Genomic DNA, 18,999 nt, shown 5'->3' with positions numbered 1-18,999 from the left:
AGCCAGTTTTATTGCCAAACTTAAATCTGTTTCCTCAGTATTTCTGCCAGGAAACCTTTCAGGTTCTCAAGGTACCAATAAACAGGAAGCTCCTGAGGCCTTATGTACTTCGATTCTGGGATAGGTCCCCAGCCCAAGGTTGTTCCCCCAACCAGAGGTCACATGTGAGAGCCTAGCTTAGATACTGTGCCTAGCCCTAGACCCCAGTGCCAACCAGAGGAGGTCAGGTGCCTGGGAGTAAACTATATCATGACTGTCCTAACCAAGAAAGGGGGGAAAAGTCTCAGGACCTGGAACATACACTGCAAGGGCATCATCAGGAAGAAACTCCACAGCCAGAATAAGCCAGAGATCCTGCAACCATGAGTTATTGTGACCAGCCCAGAAAAACTTAGTCTGAAAAATGGGCTTGAATTTAGGGGTCAGCCATAGCTCCCTCTGGCTCCAGTGCAACAAAGCAGCCCTATGGATGTTGGGACTAAATTTTAGTAGTGATGCAGGGCAGGCATTGTTTGGAATTCAGATCCTGATACTTAAAGAGAGCCCTGAACTCTAGATACCAGTGAGAGCCCAATGGGTATAACATTAATACTAGTGCCCTCACCACCAGCATCCTGGGACTGGTGGGCTCGTTCCTGCCTTTGAAACCCTCTATCACACACAGAAATGCCCCGGGCAGTCAGGTGAGGTGGCTCACGCCTGTAATCCCAACACTTCAGGAGGCCGAAGTGGGCAGATCACTTTAGGAGTTTGAGACCAGCCTGGCCAACATGGTGAAACCTTGTCTCCACCAAAAATACAAAGATTAGCCAGGTGTGATACCACATGCCTGTAGTGCTGGCTACTTGGGAGCCTCCTGAGGCAGGAGAATCTCTTGAACCCAGGAGGCAGAGGTTACAGTGAGCTGAGATCGCATCATGCACTCCAGCCTGGGCGACAAGAGCGAGATTCCATCTCAAAAATACACAGCCTAAGATCCCACTGTAAGATCTTTAAACATAATTCCAGACAAGGAGATTTTTAGCATCTTTATTTGAGAAGTCAATTCAGTTGATGGGTAACAATTCCAAGTGTTGATATATCTCAGCCTTTCTATACAGAAAATAACAAATAAAACTCAGCCAGCCAGCCTCCCCACATATGCTTCCATCTGGAGTGTCCACCATCAGTCCCTTGGCTACTTTCAAACCAGAGCTCAGATGCAGACCGTTTTCCTTAGGAATCATTCCCCTGACCCAGGTTTTCCTCCGAGTTCTTTTTCCAGGACAGGATTATAGCCCCAGTTGAAGACTAGGTTGATACAGGACAAGCACCATCCTAGGCCTGGCTCACAGCCAAAGTCCTTAATCCATTTTCAGCACCGAAGAGCAAGATCTTCACCAAGTCTTGTTTTTGTAGCCCCATCCAGGGACAGCACCACTAAAGGTTTGCAAGACAGCTGGATTCAGTGAAGTATTTGAAAACAGAATATAGCACCATTGGAAAACAAAAGGCCTACAGCCACACTTGATCACCTCCACATTAGACAGATAGGAATTAGGATCAGGAACACAGATCAGTACAGAAGGCCAAAACAAAACCTTTGGCTACTGTGTAAAACCAGGAGTGTTCCAAGGCAGATTCAGCCAATAATTAAGAAAAAAAACCATCAAAGCCTCAACCTTTGCTTACAATCTTTATTGAAGTTATACAAAAAGAATCCTCCAAAAGTGAAAAAATACATTATATACAAAAACACTTTCCCTTGGGAGGGGGGCTGTGCCCCCTCTTAACATGCAGTGCTTTCAACTGTAGCTCCAGCCTCCACTGTCCCCTCCACTGCCGCCCGGCTTTCAGCCCGATTCTCAGCCTGGAAGACAAACAAGAGCCTGGGCATGAGTGAGCCTAGTTTAAGCCATTCTGTCTTACGTAACTGAGGCCTCAGTGAGAGGAAGCATATACAAGTCACCCAAACTCTGCTTTGCTCCCTATATTAAGAGGGCAGTGACCAGAAAGTATCTCTTGAATGCTCTGTGATAATGGGGTTGACAGAATCAATAATCATATTACATGGAAGGAAGAGATCTAATGGTTTTGCCAATCAAGTGCCTTCTCATATGTTCATTGAGGGACCTATGATATACAGGTTCCTTTTGTCAGTGAGTCATCCTACACTCCCATAACCAAACTGTTTTCCTGCACAAGTACCATTTTCTGTGAGGACTGCACTCAACAATTGTTAACAGGTTCAAGGTGGGGAGCATGCACTTGGGAGGACTGATTTCCCCAGGTCCTGAGAACAAGGAATGAGGCAAGAGGCTAAGCCCTGCTTAACTGCCCACCTCTTCCTCCATGTTTTCCGAAACTTCATTTCCACTGGGGACAGCATCCCCACTGCCTCCGTTCACCTCCGGCTCTGGTTTGGCTTTCTTTGCATCATCTTTCCGGGGACTCTCTTCCTCTGGTTTCCTCTAAAGATATAATTGTGAAGGCTTCACAAATGTGCTTAATGTTTTTAAAAAGACAACTGCAAAACATTTCCTTAACCCTTGTGGTGCAAAGATCCTGAACACCAGGATTCACAGCTCTGAGGCTCTCTCTCCCTAGCCATGGGCAGATGCCAAATTGTACTCTCAGAATAAATTAATCTGTCCCACCATACCACTTCAGGGCCCTCTACCTGAAGCACAGGGAGACAGGGTTGGGGTGAGGAGATGTGAATGGTAATCACTGTACGGGTTTGAATTCCTGTGTTTGAGTCAGGAAACACAACAGAAATTCAGAGTTCCGTGGCCGAGGGCAGTGGCTCACACTTGTAATCCCAGCACTCTGGGAGGCCAAGGCAGGCAGATCACGAGGTCAGCTACTCTGGAGGCTGAGGCAGAAGAATCGCTTGAACGTGGGAGGCAGAGTTTGCAGTGAGCCGAAACGGTGCCACTGCACTCCAGCCTGGGTGACAGAGCAAGACTCCGTCTCAAAACAAACAACAAAAACTGTCTCCACTCACAAATCCTTACCCCCTTTGGAAAATGAGTGTCATATTCACCAACTATATAGGGAGAGGTTTATAGAAAAGGTATTAAAAATGGAATCTGAGGAAAAAGTAGGAAAGAAACACCACATGTAGACTTACCTTCTTTCTGACAAGGTGGGAAATATCAGTCACACAGTTTGATGAGGAAGCACTGTCTGTTGGCTTTCTACTGGCAATCTGGCAAAATAAGGCTTTATTAGCAATTGTGCAAGCTATATGAGATCGATGCTGAGGCTTATATGATTTTTTAGTGTTGTTTTTTTTTTTTTTTTTTTTTTTGAGACAGAGTCTCGCTCTGTCACCCAGGCTGGAGTGCAGTGGCCAGATCTCAGCTCACTGCAAGCTCCGCCTCCCGGGTTCACGCCATTCTCCTGCCTCAGCCTCCCGAGTAGCTGGGACGACAGGCGCCGCCACCTTGCCCGGCTAGCTTTTTTTTGTATTTTTAGTAGAGACGGGGTTTCACCGTGTTAGCCAGAGATGGTCTCGATCTCCTGACCTCATGATCCGCCCGTCTCGGCCTCCCAAAGTGCTGGGAACAGGCTTGAGCCACCGCGCCCGGCCGATTTTTTAGTTTTTTTGAGACAAGGTCTCACTATGTTGCCCAGGCTAGTGTTGAATTCCAAGCCTCAAGCAATCCTCCTGCCTTGGCCTCCCAAAGTGCTGGGATTACAGGCATGAGCCACCACACCAAGCCAACACTGAGATTTAATATAAGTGACCAAAAAAACCACCTGAATACCCACCATGGAGACTGAAGAGCCTCCTCCACTAGGAGTGAAGCCTGAAGTAGAGCTCTCCACCTGCAAGAAATGGCAAACCCAAACTGGTTTCAGGACAGAACCCAGGCCACCCACAGCCTTGTAACAGGTACCCATCACCATCCAAACAACTGACTAAGACCTGAAATGCTAGTGGCCTCCATAAAGTATCAAGATCTTCTACCCCTGGCCCACCTATCCCTGTCTAGTGGCCACCCAGAGCATAGTCGCATAGAGTGTACCTGATAAACTTAATCTTCCATATCCTACCTGCAGGGTAAAAAGCTCTGGGACATTCTAACACAGCCAAAAACAGAACCAGGCAATTTGTGGTGAATGCCTCTCAATGCCTGACTAATTTATGCAAATAAGTTCTTAGAGATGGAAATAGCAACTTACATTTGTTAAGAAATGTCTATTTTTCCAGTACTGTCAGAAGTGTATTTTACACATATGTACTACAGGTTGGGCAGCCCATTCCTTAATCTGACTGCCACTCAAAGGAAATGCTCTCTGGAACATTTCAGATTCTGGATTAAGGGTATCCAACTGTTGAGTATGATGCAAATATTCCAAAATCCAAAAGCATCTGAAATGCAAAACACTTCTGGTCTCAAGCATTCAGGTAAGAATCTCAACCTGTATTATCCCCATCTTACAAATAGGTCAACTGAGGGAGAGAAATGCCCATGGCCACATATAAGTATGGAATTAAAACCCAGATAGTCTGGGTCTCCAGGGTATTTCCTCTTAACCACTGCATTATTTGATAGGAATAATTAGATGAGCCCACCAACTCCCTGGAAACCAAGTCATGATGAAAAGTTCCTGGCAAATGAAACATTAACATAAATGGTACCAAACATGCTATTATCAAAATGTTAACAGAACCAACCAGAGTAGCTTTCAGAGCCAGTTCAGCTACATTCCCACTATGCTGAGACTCCTTTGCATCTTCTATCTTCTCTCTAATTTCGGGTAGCAGTTCCTTTAGTTCCTCAATTTCTTTCTTGTATTCAGCAGACAATCCTTCAGCCTCCTTCACATGCTCATTTAGTACAGCTAAAAAGAATAAAGTGATTAGTAATGGCACAAAAAAGAACTGTTACTATCCCTTAATTGCTGGATCCAACATCACCATGAAGCAGCTGGTCTTCACTCACCCATTCTCTTCTCAATAACTTCAATAGATTTGCTGAACTGTGCCACTGCCTCATCATACTGAGAGTTGTACCCATAAGCCAAGCCCAGCTGGTAGTGGGTCTCTGCAAGGAGACGGTCATGGGCTTCTAGGTACTGTTCCTGCAGGTTTAGGCAGGACTGGAACTCCTCCACAGCTTGCACATAGTTTTCTAACGAAGAGAAAAAGAAGAGCAAGTAAATGGACAGCATTTAACATAAAATACTTCCAGAATTCAGACCCATCCTACGGGAATGCATCCATACTTAACATTTCATTTTTGTTTATAGTTATTTCCAGGACCCATGGCTATAAAGAATGTCAAAATGACTTTTAAAAACCTACTGAGGCTGGGCGAGTAATCCCAGCACTTTGGGAGGTCGAGGCGGGCAGATCACAAGGTCAGGAGTTCAAGACCAGCCTGGCCAATATGGTGAAACCCCATCTCTACTAAAAATACAAAAATTAGCCGGGCATGGTGGTGGCTGTCTGTAATCTCAGCTACTCGGGAGTATGAGGCAGGAGAATTGCTTGAACCCGGGAGGCGGAGGTTGCAGTGAGCCGAGATTATGCCACTGCACTCCAGCCTGGGCGAAAAACAAAACCCCATCTCAAAAAAACAAAAAAAACCTACTGAAAGACTTTCTATCAGTGCCACTCAAAGAGACTGTTCATTGTTCCAGGGTCTACAGGGAACCCAGACCTGTCTTTTTAAAGATCAAGTTGGATTATAGAGAATCTATTAGAGGAAGAACGAAGGAGCTGAAGAGGGTAGGAGAGTATAAAATGGAAAATGCATTACCAGATTCAACACTAACTTCTCCGAGTTTAAGATGTGCCTGGGCAGCATAAAGCTGGGCTTCTTTTGTTTCTTGCCTAAAAGAAGGAAAGTTGATCAAAAACCTTAACAGTATCTGTCTAACCCTAACTGGTTTCTATTTAACCACCAAGCTCCCAACCCAAGCCTAGAAGCACCAAGAGTTTTACCTTTTAAAAATGATCTTTGCTAAATCCAGCATATCCCAGGCAAGTTCTAGGTTCCCAATCTCCTCCTCTTCATTTTCTTGAAGAGACTAAAGTATAACCAAAAAAAAAAAAAAAAAAAGATAGCCATCTTTTCAGAATACAAATCTAAACGTGTAACTTAGTGTAGCTTAAAAAAGTTGATCTACAATTCAACATTTGGACTTTCTCCCTAAAATCTAGAGAATGGGTCCACATACTATCCTAAGTCATGGCCATGTCAGTGGTATTTTAACAGTGAAATGTTGGCTCACATACTAACACACAGGACCCCTAGAATCAAATCTATCCACCCATCCTAGGCATGAATAAAGGGTCCCTAATCCATAACCAAGGGAGAGTTATCTATAATAATCATGCCGAGGGCTCGGCATATTGGGTCATGCCTATAATCCCAACACTTTTGGAGGCTGAGGCAGGAGAATCACTTGAGGCCAGGTTTGAAACCAGCCTGGGCAGCATAGCAAGACGGCCGTCTAAACAAAATAAGAGAACAAATCAGCCAGACATGGCGGCAAACATCTGGAGACCTAGTTAACTGAGATGAGGCCAGATTCCTTGAACCCAGGAGGCTGAAGATACTGTGAGCCGTGAATGTGCCAGTGCACTCTGGCCTGGGCAATAGAGACAGAGATTCTCTCTCTTAAAAAAAATAACAGGCCAGGCACAGTGGCCCACGCGCTTTGGGAGGCCGAGGTGGGGGGATCACAAGGTCAGGAGATCGAGACCATCCTGGCTAACACGGTGAAACCCAGTCTCTACTAAAAATACAAAAAATTAGCCAGGTGTGGTGGCGGGCGCCTGTAGTCCGAACCATTCGGGAGGCTGAGGCAGGAGAATGGTGTGAACCTGGGAGGCGGAGCTTGCAGTGAGCCGAGATTGCACCACTGCACTCCAGCCTGGGCAATAGAGCGAGACTCCATCTCAAAAAAAAAAAAAAGAAAAAAGAAAAATCATGCCTAAACTAGGTAAGCTACAGTCCTGCAAATTAGCACAAGCCTGTAATCCCAGCCACTTGAGAGGCTAAGGTGATCACTTAAGCTCAGGTCTAGGCTGCAGTGAGCCATGATCATGATTACCCCACTGTAATCCAGCCTAGGCAACAAGAGTGAGCTCCTGTCTCCCAAAAAAAGAGAAAGGCTGACAACAGTACTGAGTGGCTAACAACGTACCTTGTTTTCAAGGACTGAATCGTTTGGCATTTCTTCAGTCTTATCATTTTCTTTATCATCCTCTTCTGATCCTTCAGTTTCTAGAAGTAAAAATTCCTCAGTATTGAGAATATAACTAAGAACATCTTCTGACTAGTCAGAGATTCTAATACACGTGTCAACCTATATTCAGAGATAGGACAGGCCAGATGCTAATCCAAGTGAGTTAACACCTGAACTGAATATATCGTCAGTGGGTGCAGTCTAGTTCAAGTGTAACCTAGACTAAGAATGTGTAATCTTAGTCTATGGGTCAGACCTTCAGCAAGTAAAAGGCTGTTTCTCTTTTAAAAGTCAACCCGGACCGTTCAGAATAAGATACATTGGCTAATGCCTCTTATTCACAGGCTAGAAGCTCCCATCCACTCAGCCAGAAGCAGATGGAGACCTCAGTCAGTGTTTCTGATAGCTTTTTTTTTTTTTTTTAGACGGAGTCTCGCTCTGTCACCCAGGCTGGAGTACAGTGGTGTAATCTCGGCTCACTGCAAGCTCCGCCTCCCGGGTTCACGCCATTCTCCTGCCTCAGCCACCCGAGTAGCTGGGACTATAGGCGCCTGCCACCACGCCCGGCTAATTTTTTGTATTTTTAGTAGAGACGGGGTTTCACCAAGTTAGCCAGGATGGTCTCGATCTCCTGACCTTGTGATCCACCAGCCTCGGCCTCCCAAAGTGCTGGGATTACAGGCGTGAGCCACTGCGCCCGGCCTCTGATATCTTTAAGCCATTCATTTGATAATACTAACAGCCTGGGAAAGCACCAAAGTTAAATTATTCCAGTCCATTCTGATCAAGAATGCTCAAGAGACTAGCTTTCCCACAACTGAGCTGTGGAGCAAAAAGCATAGTCCTTACCGACTTACACCAATGAGCATGCCACAGACTCCAGCCAGCTCTAGCACCTACAGAATTTGAGTAAGAAATACTATAACCCCTATTTTACTCCTATACCTTGTTAATGACACCTCTAAAATCTGCAGCCTTATCAACACTATATCTCACCATATTGAATACACTCACAAGTCAACCATCTAAAGGTCAGGCTCCTAATCAACACCTCTACTGTCAGTGATTAGACAAATCAACGTTAAATGATTAAAATAAGCTTTTTAATACAAACAACTCATGAATTGGATACAATGTACCTCTCTCTGCCATCTTTCATTATGCATTTTTAACACCAGCAAAAGAGCTCAAATACTAACACCCTACAATGGGAATATAAAAATGGCAATTAGGCCTTAGAGCAATAGTCAGGTTAAAGGAGTTTTACCAGCAGCAACCACAAAAATATTCCATTGTCAAAGCAGCTTAGAAAATACTTTAACAAAAAAAAAAAAAATAAAGAAAATACTTTAACAAATTTATTTACTGAGGACATCAGGGCATTGCCATTGATACCTGGGCACGGGTTGGGAAAGGTTTTAAAGTAATGGCAACAGCTACCAGGCGCAGTGGCTCACACCTGTAATCCCAGCACTTTGGGAGGCCAAGGCGGGAGGATCATGAGGTCAGGAGATTGAGACCATCCTGGCTAACACAATGAAACCCCATCTCTACTAAAAATACAAAAAATTAGCCAGGCGTGGTGGCATGCACCTGTAGTCTCAGCTTCTCAGGAGGCTGAGGCAGAAGAATCGCTTGAACCTGGGAGGTGGAGGTTGCAGTGAGCCTAGATCATGCCACTGCATTCCAGCCTGGGTGACAGAGCAAGACTCCGTCTCCAAAAAAAAAAATTAATGGCAATGGCTTTCTCCTTAACCTAGCTCCCCACCATTCCTTGAAGATGGTACCGATTCCTCAGGAGGACCCAATAACATTCTTCTGAGGCAATTATAGGAATTTTAATTTAAAAATCTGATGTAAAACTTCCAAGTAATTAAGATATTTTGTTTCAAATTAGAGGTTGTCTTCTAGCATTCTGGCATGAATAGGAAGAGATACCAGATAAGAATAGAAGATAATATCAATTTAATTTTTCCTACACATTGAGAAAATGAAGTATTTACTTTGTCAATTATCCTAACTAAATATGTAAATCTACTTCAGCTTTTCTGCGTATTCTGCTAGAAGATGGGCAGAGGTAATAACACCACCCATCTGGTCTAATTTTGGGGAGTTAAGCCCAGACCCACTTGGAAATTTGGATATGAAAAGATAATGGTGTATGGTGGGCCAGGTGCTATGGTTTACACCTGTAATCCCAGCACTCTGGAAGGCTGAGTCTAGTGGATCACCTGAGGTCAGGAGTTCGAGACCAACCTGGCCAACATGGTGAAATTCCATATCTACTAAAAATACAAAAAAATTAGTCAGGCCTGGGGACATGTGCCTGTGGTCCCAGCAACTCAGGAGGCTGAGGTAGGAGAAATGCTTGAACCTGGGAGGTGGAGATTGCAGTCAGCCGAGATTGCACCATTGCACCCCAGCTGGGCATGGTGATGCACACCTCAGCTGCTTGAGAGGCTGAGGCAGGAGGATGGCTTCGGCATAGGAGTTTGAAGCTGTAGTGAGCCATGACTGTCATGCCACTGCACTCCAGCCTGGCAAAAGAGCAAGACTCGATTCAAAGAGAAATGGAACAGACCAATTATCTTTATTAGAAGGAAATGTACAGCCCAACACATGGCAAAGAGTCAAGAGGTGACAGTAAATAAGGTTTTAATTTTTAAGGGAAAAAACTGCTTGGAAGATTTCTGCAGAATGGTGCTGCCACATAACGGAAAATAAAGCACAGAAAGTGGTTGAGTACTCGAGCCAGAAATTTGGGTACCCAGCCTTCTCCTTACTGTGTGACTAGGGGAAATTACTTAAACCCTTTCTCCCATTTCTTCTTTTGTAAAGTATGGAAAACTGTATTGTCTTTACAAGCAGAACAATACCTGATATACAACACCAAAAGATGCAGCATATGAAAAGCCTGGGGCTTTTAAAATATAGTTAATTTTTAAAATAAATGACAAAATTTCGTTTTTTTTTTTTTGAGACAGAGACTTGCTGTGTTGCCCAGGCTGGAGTGCAGTGGCGTGATCTCGGCTCACTGCAACCTCTGCCTCCCAGGTTCAAGCCATTCTTCTCGTTCAGCCTCCTGAGTAGCTGGGACCACAGGCACATGCCACCATGTCCGGCTAACTTTTGTATTTTTAATACTGGCCAGGCTGGTCTCAAACTCCTGACCAGATGATCCGCCCACCTCAGTCTCCCAAAGTGCTGGGATTACAGGTGTGAGCCACTGCACCCGGACCACAACAAAATTTCTAAATGAGTGCAGGAAAGCGAGGAACACTGTCACCTGGCCCACAACAAAATTTCTAAGTGAGTGTAGGAAAGGGATGAACACTGTCTTCTTCGATGTGTGGTAACTTGGGAAGAATAATATATTCAAGGCAGATCTCCGTTTGGATTCAGTACTATGACCCTAAACAAGTCATGTAACCTTTAAACTTCAACCTCATCACTATAACTTGGGCACTACTACCTACCACATAGTATTGTTTTAGGATCAGATGTAATGTATGTGAGAGAGCTCTAACAATGTTAATTATGATCCTACTATGACATCTCTATCGTAGCTTACCATTCAAGGTCTTAGGAGTCAGTCAGCAGAGCTTGCTCACAATCATTAAGATCAAGACAAGGGAGTTTTGTTTTGGTTTTTTTTTTTTTTTTTTTTTTTTTTAGGAATTTAGTTCTGTGCTTTTTTCCATAAAGAACTCCTAAAGCTCCATAAGAAACCCAATAGTGCTACCATTTTAGCCAATTCATTTCCAGTTACTGAGCCTGTGCTGGCTGGAGTACAGGGACCTGCACATAGGTGGAAGGAAGTTTACAAGAATGAGCTCAAAGTATTGAAGATGGGTCTCTGAAAATCTAAAACTGAAGAGAACTCTTGAAGTAGTCTGGCAATTACAAGAAGTAACAATTAGTTGGAATATACCTGTGGTTATTAATCCCAATGTTAGATGAACTTTATATACAGTAGAATCCTCAAATGATAGCAAAAGTCAGACTTGCCAGTTATGTAGTAATTAGAGGCTTATACATCTTAATGAAATTTAATCACAATTAGACCAATAGCATTATAGAAAGCATCCACGCTTTATAATATTCTAAGTAACAAAAAATTCAGTTTAGCAGCCGAAGCAAGCATGAAATGAGGAAGGAAAGCAGCAAGACAGCTAATGGTTCTGTTTTTTGTTGCCTTGGGGAAGGTGGTGGGGGGCCTGTTTCAACTAATGTGAATAAGCCTCTAAACACTTCCTGAAGACTTAAAGGTAGAGAGGAGCACCAGAATTCTTTAACTCTGGTGATACAACAGTCAAGGTTAACTGTCTTCATTTAAATGGCATGCCTGCTTCAGTGTACCAATTCAGTGGATTCTACTGCTCTGTTCCTGCTTCCTAACACACAGAAAAGGAGTCATGTGAACAATAAATTTTAAAATCCAGAGGCATGCAAGTGAACATCCATTCAGCATTCTCTGCCAGCCTACTAGCCCACTATTTCCCTACCTACCCCACCCCTCATCTACCTTTTCCATCCCACTTTATTGGCTAGTATGATGCAACAAGTTACTGATAGCTAGCCAAGTCTCAGAAATCACAGAGGTCTATTTTGCAGTTAGTAAAAATGTTAGTTTATAAGCCAACAAAAGAACACTTGCTGCTTTTGATTTAACTTACTTGACTAGCACAACCTTGTTAAACTACCCCCCTTTGCATTTAGCCCTTTCCTAATCCAAAGGCAGACGGAAAATCCTGAATGGAAGGCTGACTTTTACCCATAATTAGTGAGTCAAATCCAGAATGTACTCCACCCACTGTAGCTCTTGCATATCCCGGTTACCTTCACCCTCTTTCATCTGTTCTTCTCTCTCTTGTGTCTCTTCATTAGCAGCTATCTGAACTTTGTCTTCAGTTGATTTCTCAGTAGCTCCCTGGGCTACCTTGGTATCAACCCCATCTCCAGCTGCCTCAGACTCTTCTACAGACAACTTAGTCTCCTCCTGACTAGGAACCAGCTTTGCCCTGACCTTCTCCTCTAGTCCTGAGCCATCTTTTGTTTCTGTCAGTCTTTCTATAGAAGTCTGTGGTTCAATAGGAGTCTGATCTCCTACAGCTGACGGTCCATTGACTGCACCATCCTTAGAGAGAACTGTAGCCTCCTGCCCAGGCTTTTCAGAGACTTCTGATCCAGCCTCTACAGCTGAGGCCTCTGCAGCCTCTGTTGTCACCTCTGGTGACTCTTCAGCAGGTGGCACTTCTTGACCTACCAGTTGTTCAAGAACCACCTTTCCTGCCTCATTTTCAGAGGTAACTACCTTCTCCTCTGGCTCATCCCCACCCACATCCACTGGCTTGACTTTCGGGTCTAAAGACTCTGCTTCTAACTCCACTGCAGTCCCCTGCTTTTCTAGAGTCACCACAGGTTGCTCTTCTGAAACTTCTTTTGGCTTCTCCTCCATGCTCACAATTACCTCTCCCTGCTTCTCCTGACCTTTTCCTCTGCACTCTTCTTGGACATCAGTTCCAGAAACTGATTTTTCTTCCTCAGCATCTGGTGCTTCCTGTTCTGGCTTCCCAGAAGTAACCTCAGCTTCATTCGGTCCTTCTGGTGCTGTTTCTCCTTTTGCCTCTTCAGAGGTTTCAGTTAACCAATCTAGAGTCAAGTCAACTTTTTCCTGTGGCTCCTCTGCAGATTCACTTATATCCATATCTTCTCTTCCACCCTTCTTCACTTCACTGTCCTGTTCTTTATCAGTTTCAGGTTTTGCCAAAGACTTGTCTTCTGTTTTTTTGGCTTCTTCTTTTTCTCCCATGGCGTCATAAACCTGTTCTCTCAACTCTTCCCTTGCTTCCTCTACATGGTTAAAGAACATGAAGCATAAACATGTCTTCGAGTTTAATGATAAAGGCATAAATGGAAACTAAAAATACATTCCCTTTAAACCCTCAAAAAGCCTACCAAGTTTCAGCAGATGGCCTAAAAATTATCTGCCCCCTAGAGAAAAGGAAAGGGAGCGTTCCAGCTTGCAGAGCAACTTATTGCAAAAGAAACCCAAGCTTGTTAAACTATTGTTTTACTTGAGCATTCTGATTACCAGTTAGGTAAGAGATGCCAAGTTTTTCTTTCTCCCCCAACTGATATGTAAAACTCTAGCAGCCAAATTCAGCTTAGAAATTACGTAATTTTCACAGACATAAAAAATGTACAAGGGCTCTAAAAGTATCGCTATTAAAATAACTGAACTGCACAGGCTGTTTTAAAAAAATTTGCATCAGAAAAATATTTAAGGTTGTAATAGTATTTAAAACACCAATTTAATCTTGCTTTTATCTTTTTGGTTTAAAAACCCCCAACTGAAATAACCAAATTTACTTGAGAAATTAAGTTATTCTCTTAGAAAAATCTGGTGTCAGTTTCAGTAAACAGCTACCCCCACTGCAATCTCTACCAGATGCAGGCATCACCCCAAGCATCTTAGGAGAGACCATGCAGGACAGGTAGAGCCATGTTTCCACCACTGTATACAAGAAATATACAACGTCGCATCTCTTGAATGTCACGTGCAACTCCACATACCATCTATATTATCATTATTTTCTGCCAGAGATTCATCTTCTGCTTTTTCTCCTTCTTCCTCTTCCACATGCACACCTTCCAAGGCATTTCCCAACACACCATTCTCCATTCTAGGAGAACAAGAGAAAGCACCAAAGGTTTGATGGCTAGAACCTAGCAATTTTTTCTAAGAAAATATAGTCCTGTATTATATAAAAGCAAGGGAAGAGTAAGCCAAGCGCAGGCAATATATAACTATATTATATTCAAGGAAGCAATGATCAAAACTTTAGTAATATAAATGAAGACTGCAAGAGCACTGAAAGGAAATAAGCATACTCTACTCCTCCATCCAGCCACTGAAAAGCATGATGTCTCTTGTCAAAAGAACAAGACCTACATGCATTCCATTTGTAACAGAACCATACTGTTTCCCAAACTCTGTATCCACCCATTTCTCTCAATAGCCAAAAATGCTCTAGCAAGATTTTCATGGCAAATCATGAGGAAGTTCTGTATGATTATGAGATTAAAAACTTACCAGAGGCCAGGCACGGTAGCTCACGCCTATAATCCCAGCACTTTGGGAGGCGGAGGCAGGCAGATCACCTGAGGTCGGGAGTTCAAGACCAGCCTGACCAACATGGAGAAACCCCGTCTCTACTAAAAATACAAAATTAGCTGGACATGGTGGCGTAGGCTTGTAATCCCAGCTACTCAGGAAGCTGAGGCAAGAGAATCGCTTGAACCTGGGAGGCAGAGGTTGCAGTGAGCGGAGATCACACCATTGCACTCCAGCCTGGGTGACAAGAGTGAAACTCCGTCTTAAAACAAAACAGGCCAGGTGCGGTGGCTCAAGCCTGTAATCCCAGCACTTTGGGAGGCTGAGATGGGCGGATCACGAGGTCAGGAGATCGAGACCATCCTGGCTAACACGGTGAAACCCCGTCTCTACTAAAAATACAAAAACTAGCCGGGCGAGGTGGCGGGCACCTGTAGTCCCAGCTACTCGGGAGCCTGAGGCAGGAGAATGGCGTAAACCCGGGAGGCGGAGCTTGCAGTGAGCTGAGATCCGGCCACTGCACTCCAGCCCAGGGGACAGAGCGAGACTCCGCCTCAAAAAAAAAACAACTTATCAGAACTGGGCCAGGCGCAGTGGCTCGCGCCTGTAATCCCGGCAGTTTGGGAGGCCGAGGTGGGTGAATCACCTGAGGTCAGGAGTTCAAGACCAGCCTGACCAACATGCTGAACCCTGTCTCTACTAAAAATAAAAAATTTTTATTAGTCCCAGCTACTCAGGAGGCTGAGGGAGAAGAGTCACTTGAACCCGGAAGATGGAGGATGCAGTGAGCCAAGATCATGCCACTGCATTCCAGCCTGGGTGACAGAGTGAGACTCCATCTCAAAGAAAAAAACTTACCAGAACTGAGATTAAATAGATGACATCATTTGCTAGTTTGTATACCCTAAACAGAACTTATTCTGGTTAATAAATTCTGATAGAACATAGCCGAGAACTTTTCAATAGTAAGTCTTTTTTACTCGACAGTCTCACCTGCTAATTCTTTCCAGTTGTCCTCTATTCAGTCCTTGTTTTGAGCTAGCTCACAGTGCTTTTAAGCATTCTCTCCCTACATTGAACTTTGGATCATTTACTATTGGAAAGATCTTTGCTCCTAATGACTCCAGAAGTCAAAATTTAAATATAACTACTAATTTTATCAAGTGCCATTCACAACTTCGATCACTACTTCAAGCTCCTTCAAAACTCTCTAGGTAAAAGCAATCTTGCTTAGTTCCTGTGAAATCTCAAAGCTAGTAAACAATCGTAACAAGGAAACTTCAGTTTTTAAATACAACATCCATACCTTGCCAACTCCAGAAGTGATTTCCCATAGAAAAAGAAGGCTTCTCCACACTCATTAGCTGTCTCTCCATACTTCTTACCTCTACAAAGAGAATAAAAATCTAAAATCTGAATTACCATCTAGTCTAAAACATTTAGTTCTAGTTCTTCAGTTATAAATTGGTATTTCTCCAGTAACATACTCCTAGGAAACCAATGCCCCTCTTGCTTTCAAGTCAAGGTCAAAGCGACGTTAAACAATCCATGAAAATCTTGTATGCTCTTTATCAATATATAACATATACACATCGTAAGTGAAATAATTGTGCTACAATTAGTAATATATAATGTAGGGCCAAACAACCCTAAGGTACTAATAGGTATTCCTCCTGCTAAAAGACGGATGTCAATATACACCAGAATAGTTAAAGGACCTTTGGCTGGGACCTAGAGGATGATTAAGGCCCATGGAAAGGCATGATGTAAAGTGCAGAATATCTGGAGCTGTTTTACCTGGATTCAAATCCTACCTTTAACCCATAACTAGCTGTAAGACCTTAGACAAGGGGCCGGGCGCGGTGGCTCAAGCCTGTAATCCCAGCACTTTGGGAGGCCGAGATGGGCGGATCACGAGGTCAGGAGATCGAGACCATCCTGGCTAACACGGTGAAACCCCGTCTCTACTAAAAAATACAAAAAAAACTAGCCGGGCGAGGTGGTGGGCGCCTGTAGTCCCAGCTACTCCGGAGGCTGAGGCAGGAGAATAGCGTGAACCCGGGAGGCGGAGCTTGCAGTGAGCTGAGATCCGGCCACTGCACTCCAGCCTGGGCAACAGAGCGAGACTCCGTCTCAAAAAAAAAAAAAAAAGACCTTAGACAAATTATTCTCACAGTGCCTTAGTTTTCTCATCTGTAAATGGGAACGTTAATAACTGTTTGTTCAAAGAGCTGTTGCAAGAACTAAATGAGTTAATGTATGTAAAAGCACTGAAAACAATGTTTAGACAACAAATAGCACTGCGTATAAGTCTTAGCTATTAAATTTAGAGAAGGAAGAACAAAAATTACATAAGTATAATAAACGAAAGGAGAAGGCCGGGCGCGGTGGCTCAAGCCTGTAATCCCAGCATTTTGGGAGGCCAAGATGGGCGGATCACGAGGTCAGGAGATCAAGACCATCCTGGCTAACACGGTGAAACCCCGTCTCTACTAAAAAAAATACAAAAAAACTAGCCGGGCAAGGTGGCAGGCGCCTGTAGTCCCAGCTACTTGGGAGGCTGAGGCAGGAGAATGACGTGAACCCAGGAGGCGGAGCTTGCAGTGAGCTGAGATTCGGCCACTGCCACTGCACTCCAGCCTGGGCGACTGGAGTGCAAGATTCCGTCTCAAAAAAAAAAAAAAAAAAAAAAAAACGAACAAATAAATGAAAGGAGAAAGTACTTTTCTATGTAAGGTAGGAAGACTGGTTTTCATGGAGTGAAATACTGACAGAATTCATGCAAAGCCAGGCCAACTAATGGCCTAAGAGTCTATTGAGAGTAAACAAGGCTGGGCACGGTGGCTCAAGCCTGTAATCCCAGCACTTTGGGAGGCCGAGACGGGCGGATCACGAGGTCAGGAGATCGAGACCATCCTGGCTAACACAGTGAAACCCCGTCTCTATTAAAAATACAAAAAGCTAGCCGGGCGAGGTGGCGGGCGCCTGTAGTCCCAGCTACTCCGGAGGCTGAGGCAGGAGAATGGCGAGAACCCGGGAGGCGGAGCTGGTAGTGAGCTGAGATCCGGCCACTGCACTCCAGCCCGGGCGACAGACCAAGACTCCGTCTCAAAACAAACAAACAAAAAAAACAAACAAACAAACAAAAAAAGAGAGTAAACAGAGAATCTAAGCAGTAAATTGTGATGGAGGTCATCTTTAAGGGTAGTCTCCTAGATTAGAATAGGACATCTCAAATTTTCTTCCTAAATACCCTTAATGGCAGGAAAACGTGGGAATACTGACCTCTCCAGTAATCTGGGAAAAATAACCTAAGAAAAAAGTGTTTATGTGTGCTTAAAAACTTAGGTAACATTTTATGTTGTAAGACAACCATGCATTTTTAAATAAAAATACGTAATTCAGCTGGACACAGTGGCTCACGCCTGTAATCCCAGCACTTTGGGAGGCTAAGGCAGGTGAATCACCTGAGATCGGGCATTCGAGACCAGACTAACCAACATGGAGTAACCCCATCTCTACTAAAAATACAAAATTAGGCAGGCGTGGTGGTGCGTGCCTATAATCCCAGCTACTCGGGAGGAAGAGGAAGGAGAATCACTTGAACCCGAGAGGCAGGGGTTGCAGTGAGCTGACATCGTGCTGTCGCACTCCAGCGAGGGCAGCAAGAGCGAAACTCCGTCTCCAAAAAAAAAAAAAAAAAAAAAAAAAAAAAAAAAAAAAAAAAATCCCTAAATACTACCAGATAAAATTTGGTCTCTACCCTACCAGAGCTCCAATTCATTAAGCTCAAGCAGAGAAGAACAAAGAGGACAGGAATCAGACAAGAGATTACTGCAGATATCCAGGAGTAAGATTCTGTTCTGGATATTGGGAGAGGCAGTAGGGGGTTAGGAAAAGAATGGAATGATATTAAGCGTCAAACCTGAAACCCACAAATGCTTTGTTATAACCATTTCTTTTATAAGGAACATTTAACTGTATGTAATGTAATCAACTGTATGTAATGTATGTAATGACTGACCTTCAATTCCAATTGCTAATACTATATTTGATGAAACTAACTCAAACCTAGCCAAAAACCAAAAGCCTCATGCTTGAAGATTTAGTTTTTTTTTTTTTTCCTCTCAGATAATGGAGGTACATTAAAGTCTTTGGGGAAAATAAATGATCTTTAAGGCCCTAAAGCTAACCTTTTCCTCCAGGATATAGGTCTATATGGCTACCTGGTGGTAGCTACCAACTTCTAAGCAATTCCAGCAACAGTGCTAAGAATGTATGAAAAATGTGCTAAAAATGTATGAAAAAATGCTGTGCTAATAATAGCACTATCAATCATGACTTGCTTGGGCCTAAAGAGTTTCCATAGACACAAACTTCCAGTGTTAAAATTGAGAAAGTCAGGCTGGGCTCAGTGGCTCACGCCTGTAATCCCTTTACAAAGCACTTTGGGAGGCCAAGGTGGACTAATCGCTTAAGCCCAAGACCAGCCTGAGCAATGTGGGGAAATCCCATCTCTACAAAAAAATACAAAAATTAGCTGGGCATGGTGGCACACACCTGTGGTCCCAGCTACTGGGGAGCCTGGGAGGTTGAGGCTGCAGTGAGCATGAGACTGTGCCACTGCACTCCAGCCTGGATGACAGAGACCCTGTCTCAACAACAAAAAAAGGCAGGGGAGGGTGGGGAGAGAG

General features: G+C 43.8%; 1 protein-coding gene across 4 annotated transcripts in view; it reads right to left on the bottom strand.

Moving 5' to 3' along the window:
* Window positions 1–1,015: 1,015 nt before the first annotated feature.
* Window positions 1,016–18,999, bottom strand: part of NASP (nuclear autoantigenic sperm protein) — a 40,156-nt gene continuing 22,172 nt past the window's right edge. For 2 of the 4 annotated variants that reach the window (XM_030942549.1, XM_030942548.1), the window contains 12 exons: window positions 15,612–15,692; window positions 13,765–13,874; window positions 12,028–13,041; window positions 7,147–7,226; window positions 5,939–6,024; window positions 5,754–5,827; window positions 4,935–5,123; window positions 4,667–4,833; window positions 3,757–3,813; window positions 3,113–3,190; window positions 2,322–2,450; window positions 1,016–1,849 (listed from right to left, as the gene is read on the bottom strand). In XM_030942549.1, coding sequence (XP_030798409.1) covers window positions 1,769–1,849; window positions 2,322–2,450; window positions 3,113–3,190; window positions 3,757–3,813; window positions 4,667–4,833; window positions 4,935–5,123; window positions 5,754–5,827; window positions 5,939–6,024; window positions 7,147–7,226; window positions 12,028–13,041; window positions 13,765–13,874; window positions 15,612–15,692 — 2,146 coding nt within the window. In that variant the 3' untranslated portion in view covers window positions 1,016–1,768. The remainder of the gene's footprint in view (window positions 1,850–2,321; window positions 2,451–3,112; window positions 3,191–3,756; window positions 3,814–4,666; window positions 4,834–4,934; window positions 5,124–5,753; window positions 5,828–5,938; window positions 6,025–7,146; window positions 7,227–12,027; window positions 13,042–13,764; window positions 13,875–15,611; window positions 15,693–18,999) is intronic. The other 2 variants (XM_010363055.2, XM_030942550.1) reach the window with 1 other exon arrangement.

This window comes from Rhinopithecus roxellana, chromosome 12 (genome assembly GCF_007565055.1).
Source record: "Rhinopithecus roxellana isolate Shanxi Qingling chromosome 12, ASM756505v1, whole genome shotgun sequence".
NCBI lineage: Eukaryota > Metazoa > Chordata > Mammalia > Primates > Cercopithecidae > Rhinopithecus > Rhinopithecus roxellana.
The sequence above is the reverse complement of the archived record's forward strand: the minus strand, read 5'-3'. Positions and strand labels throughout refer to the sequence as shown.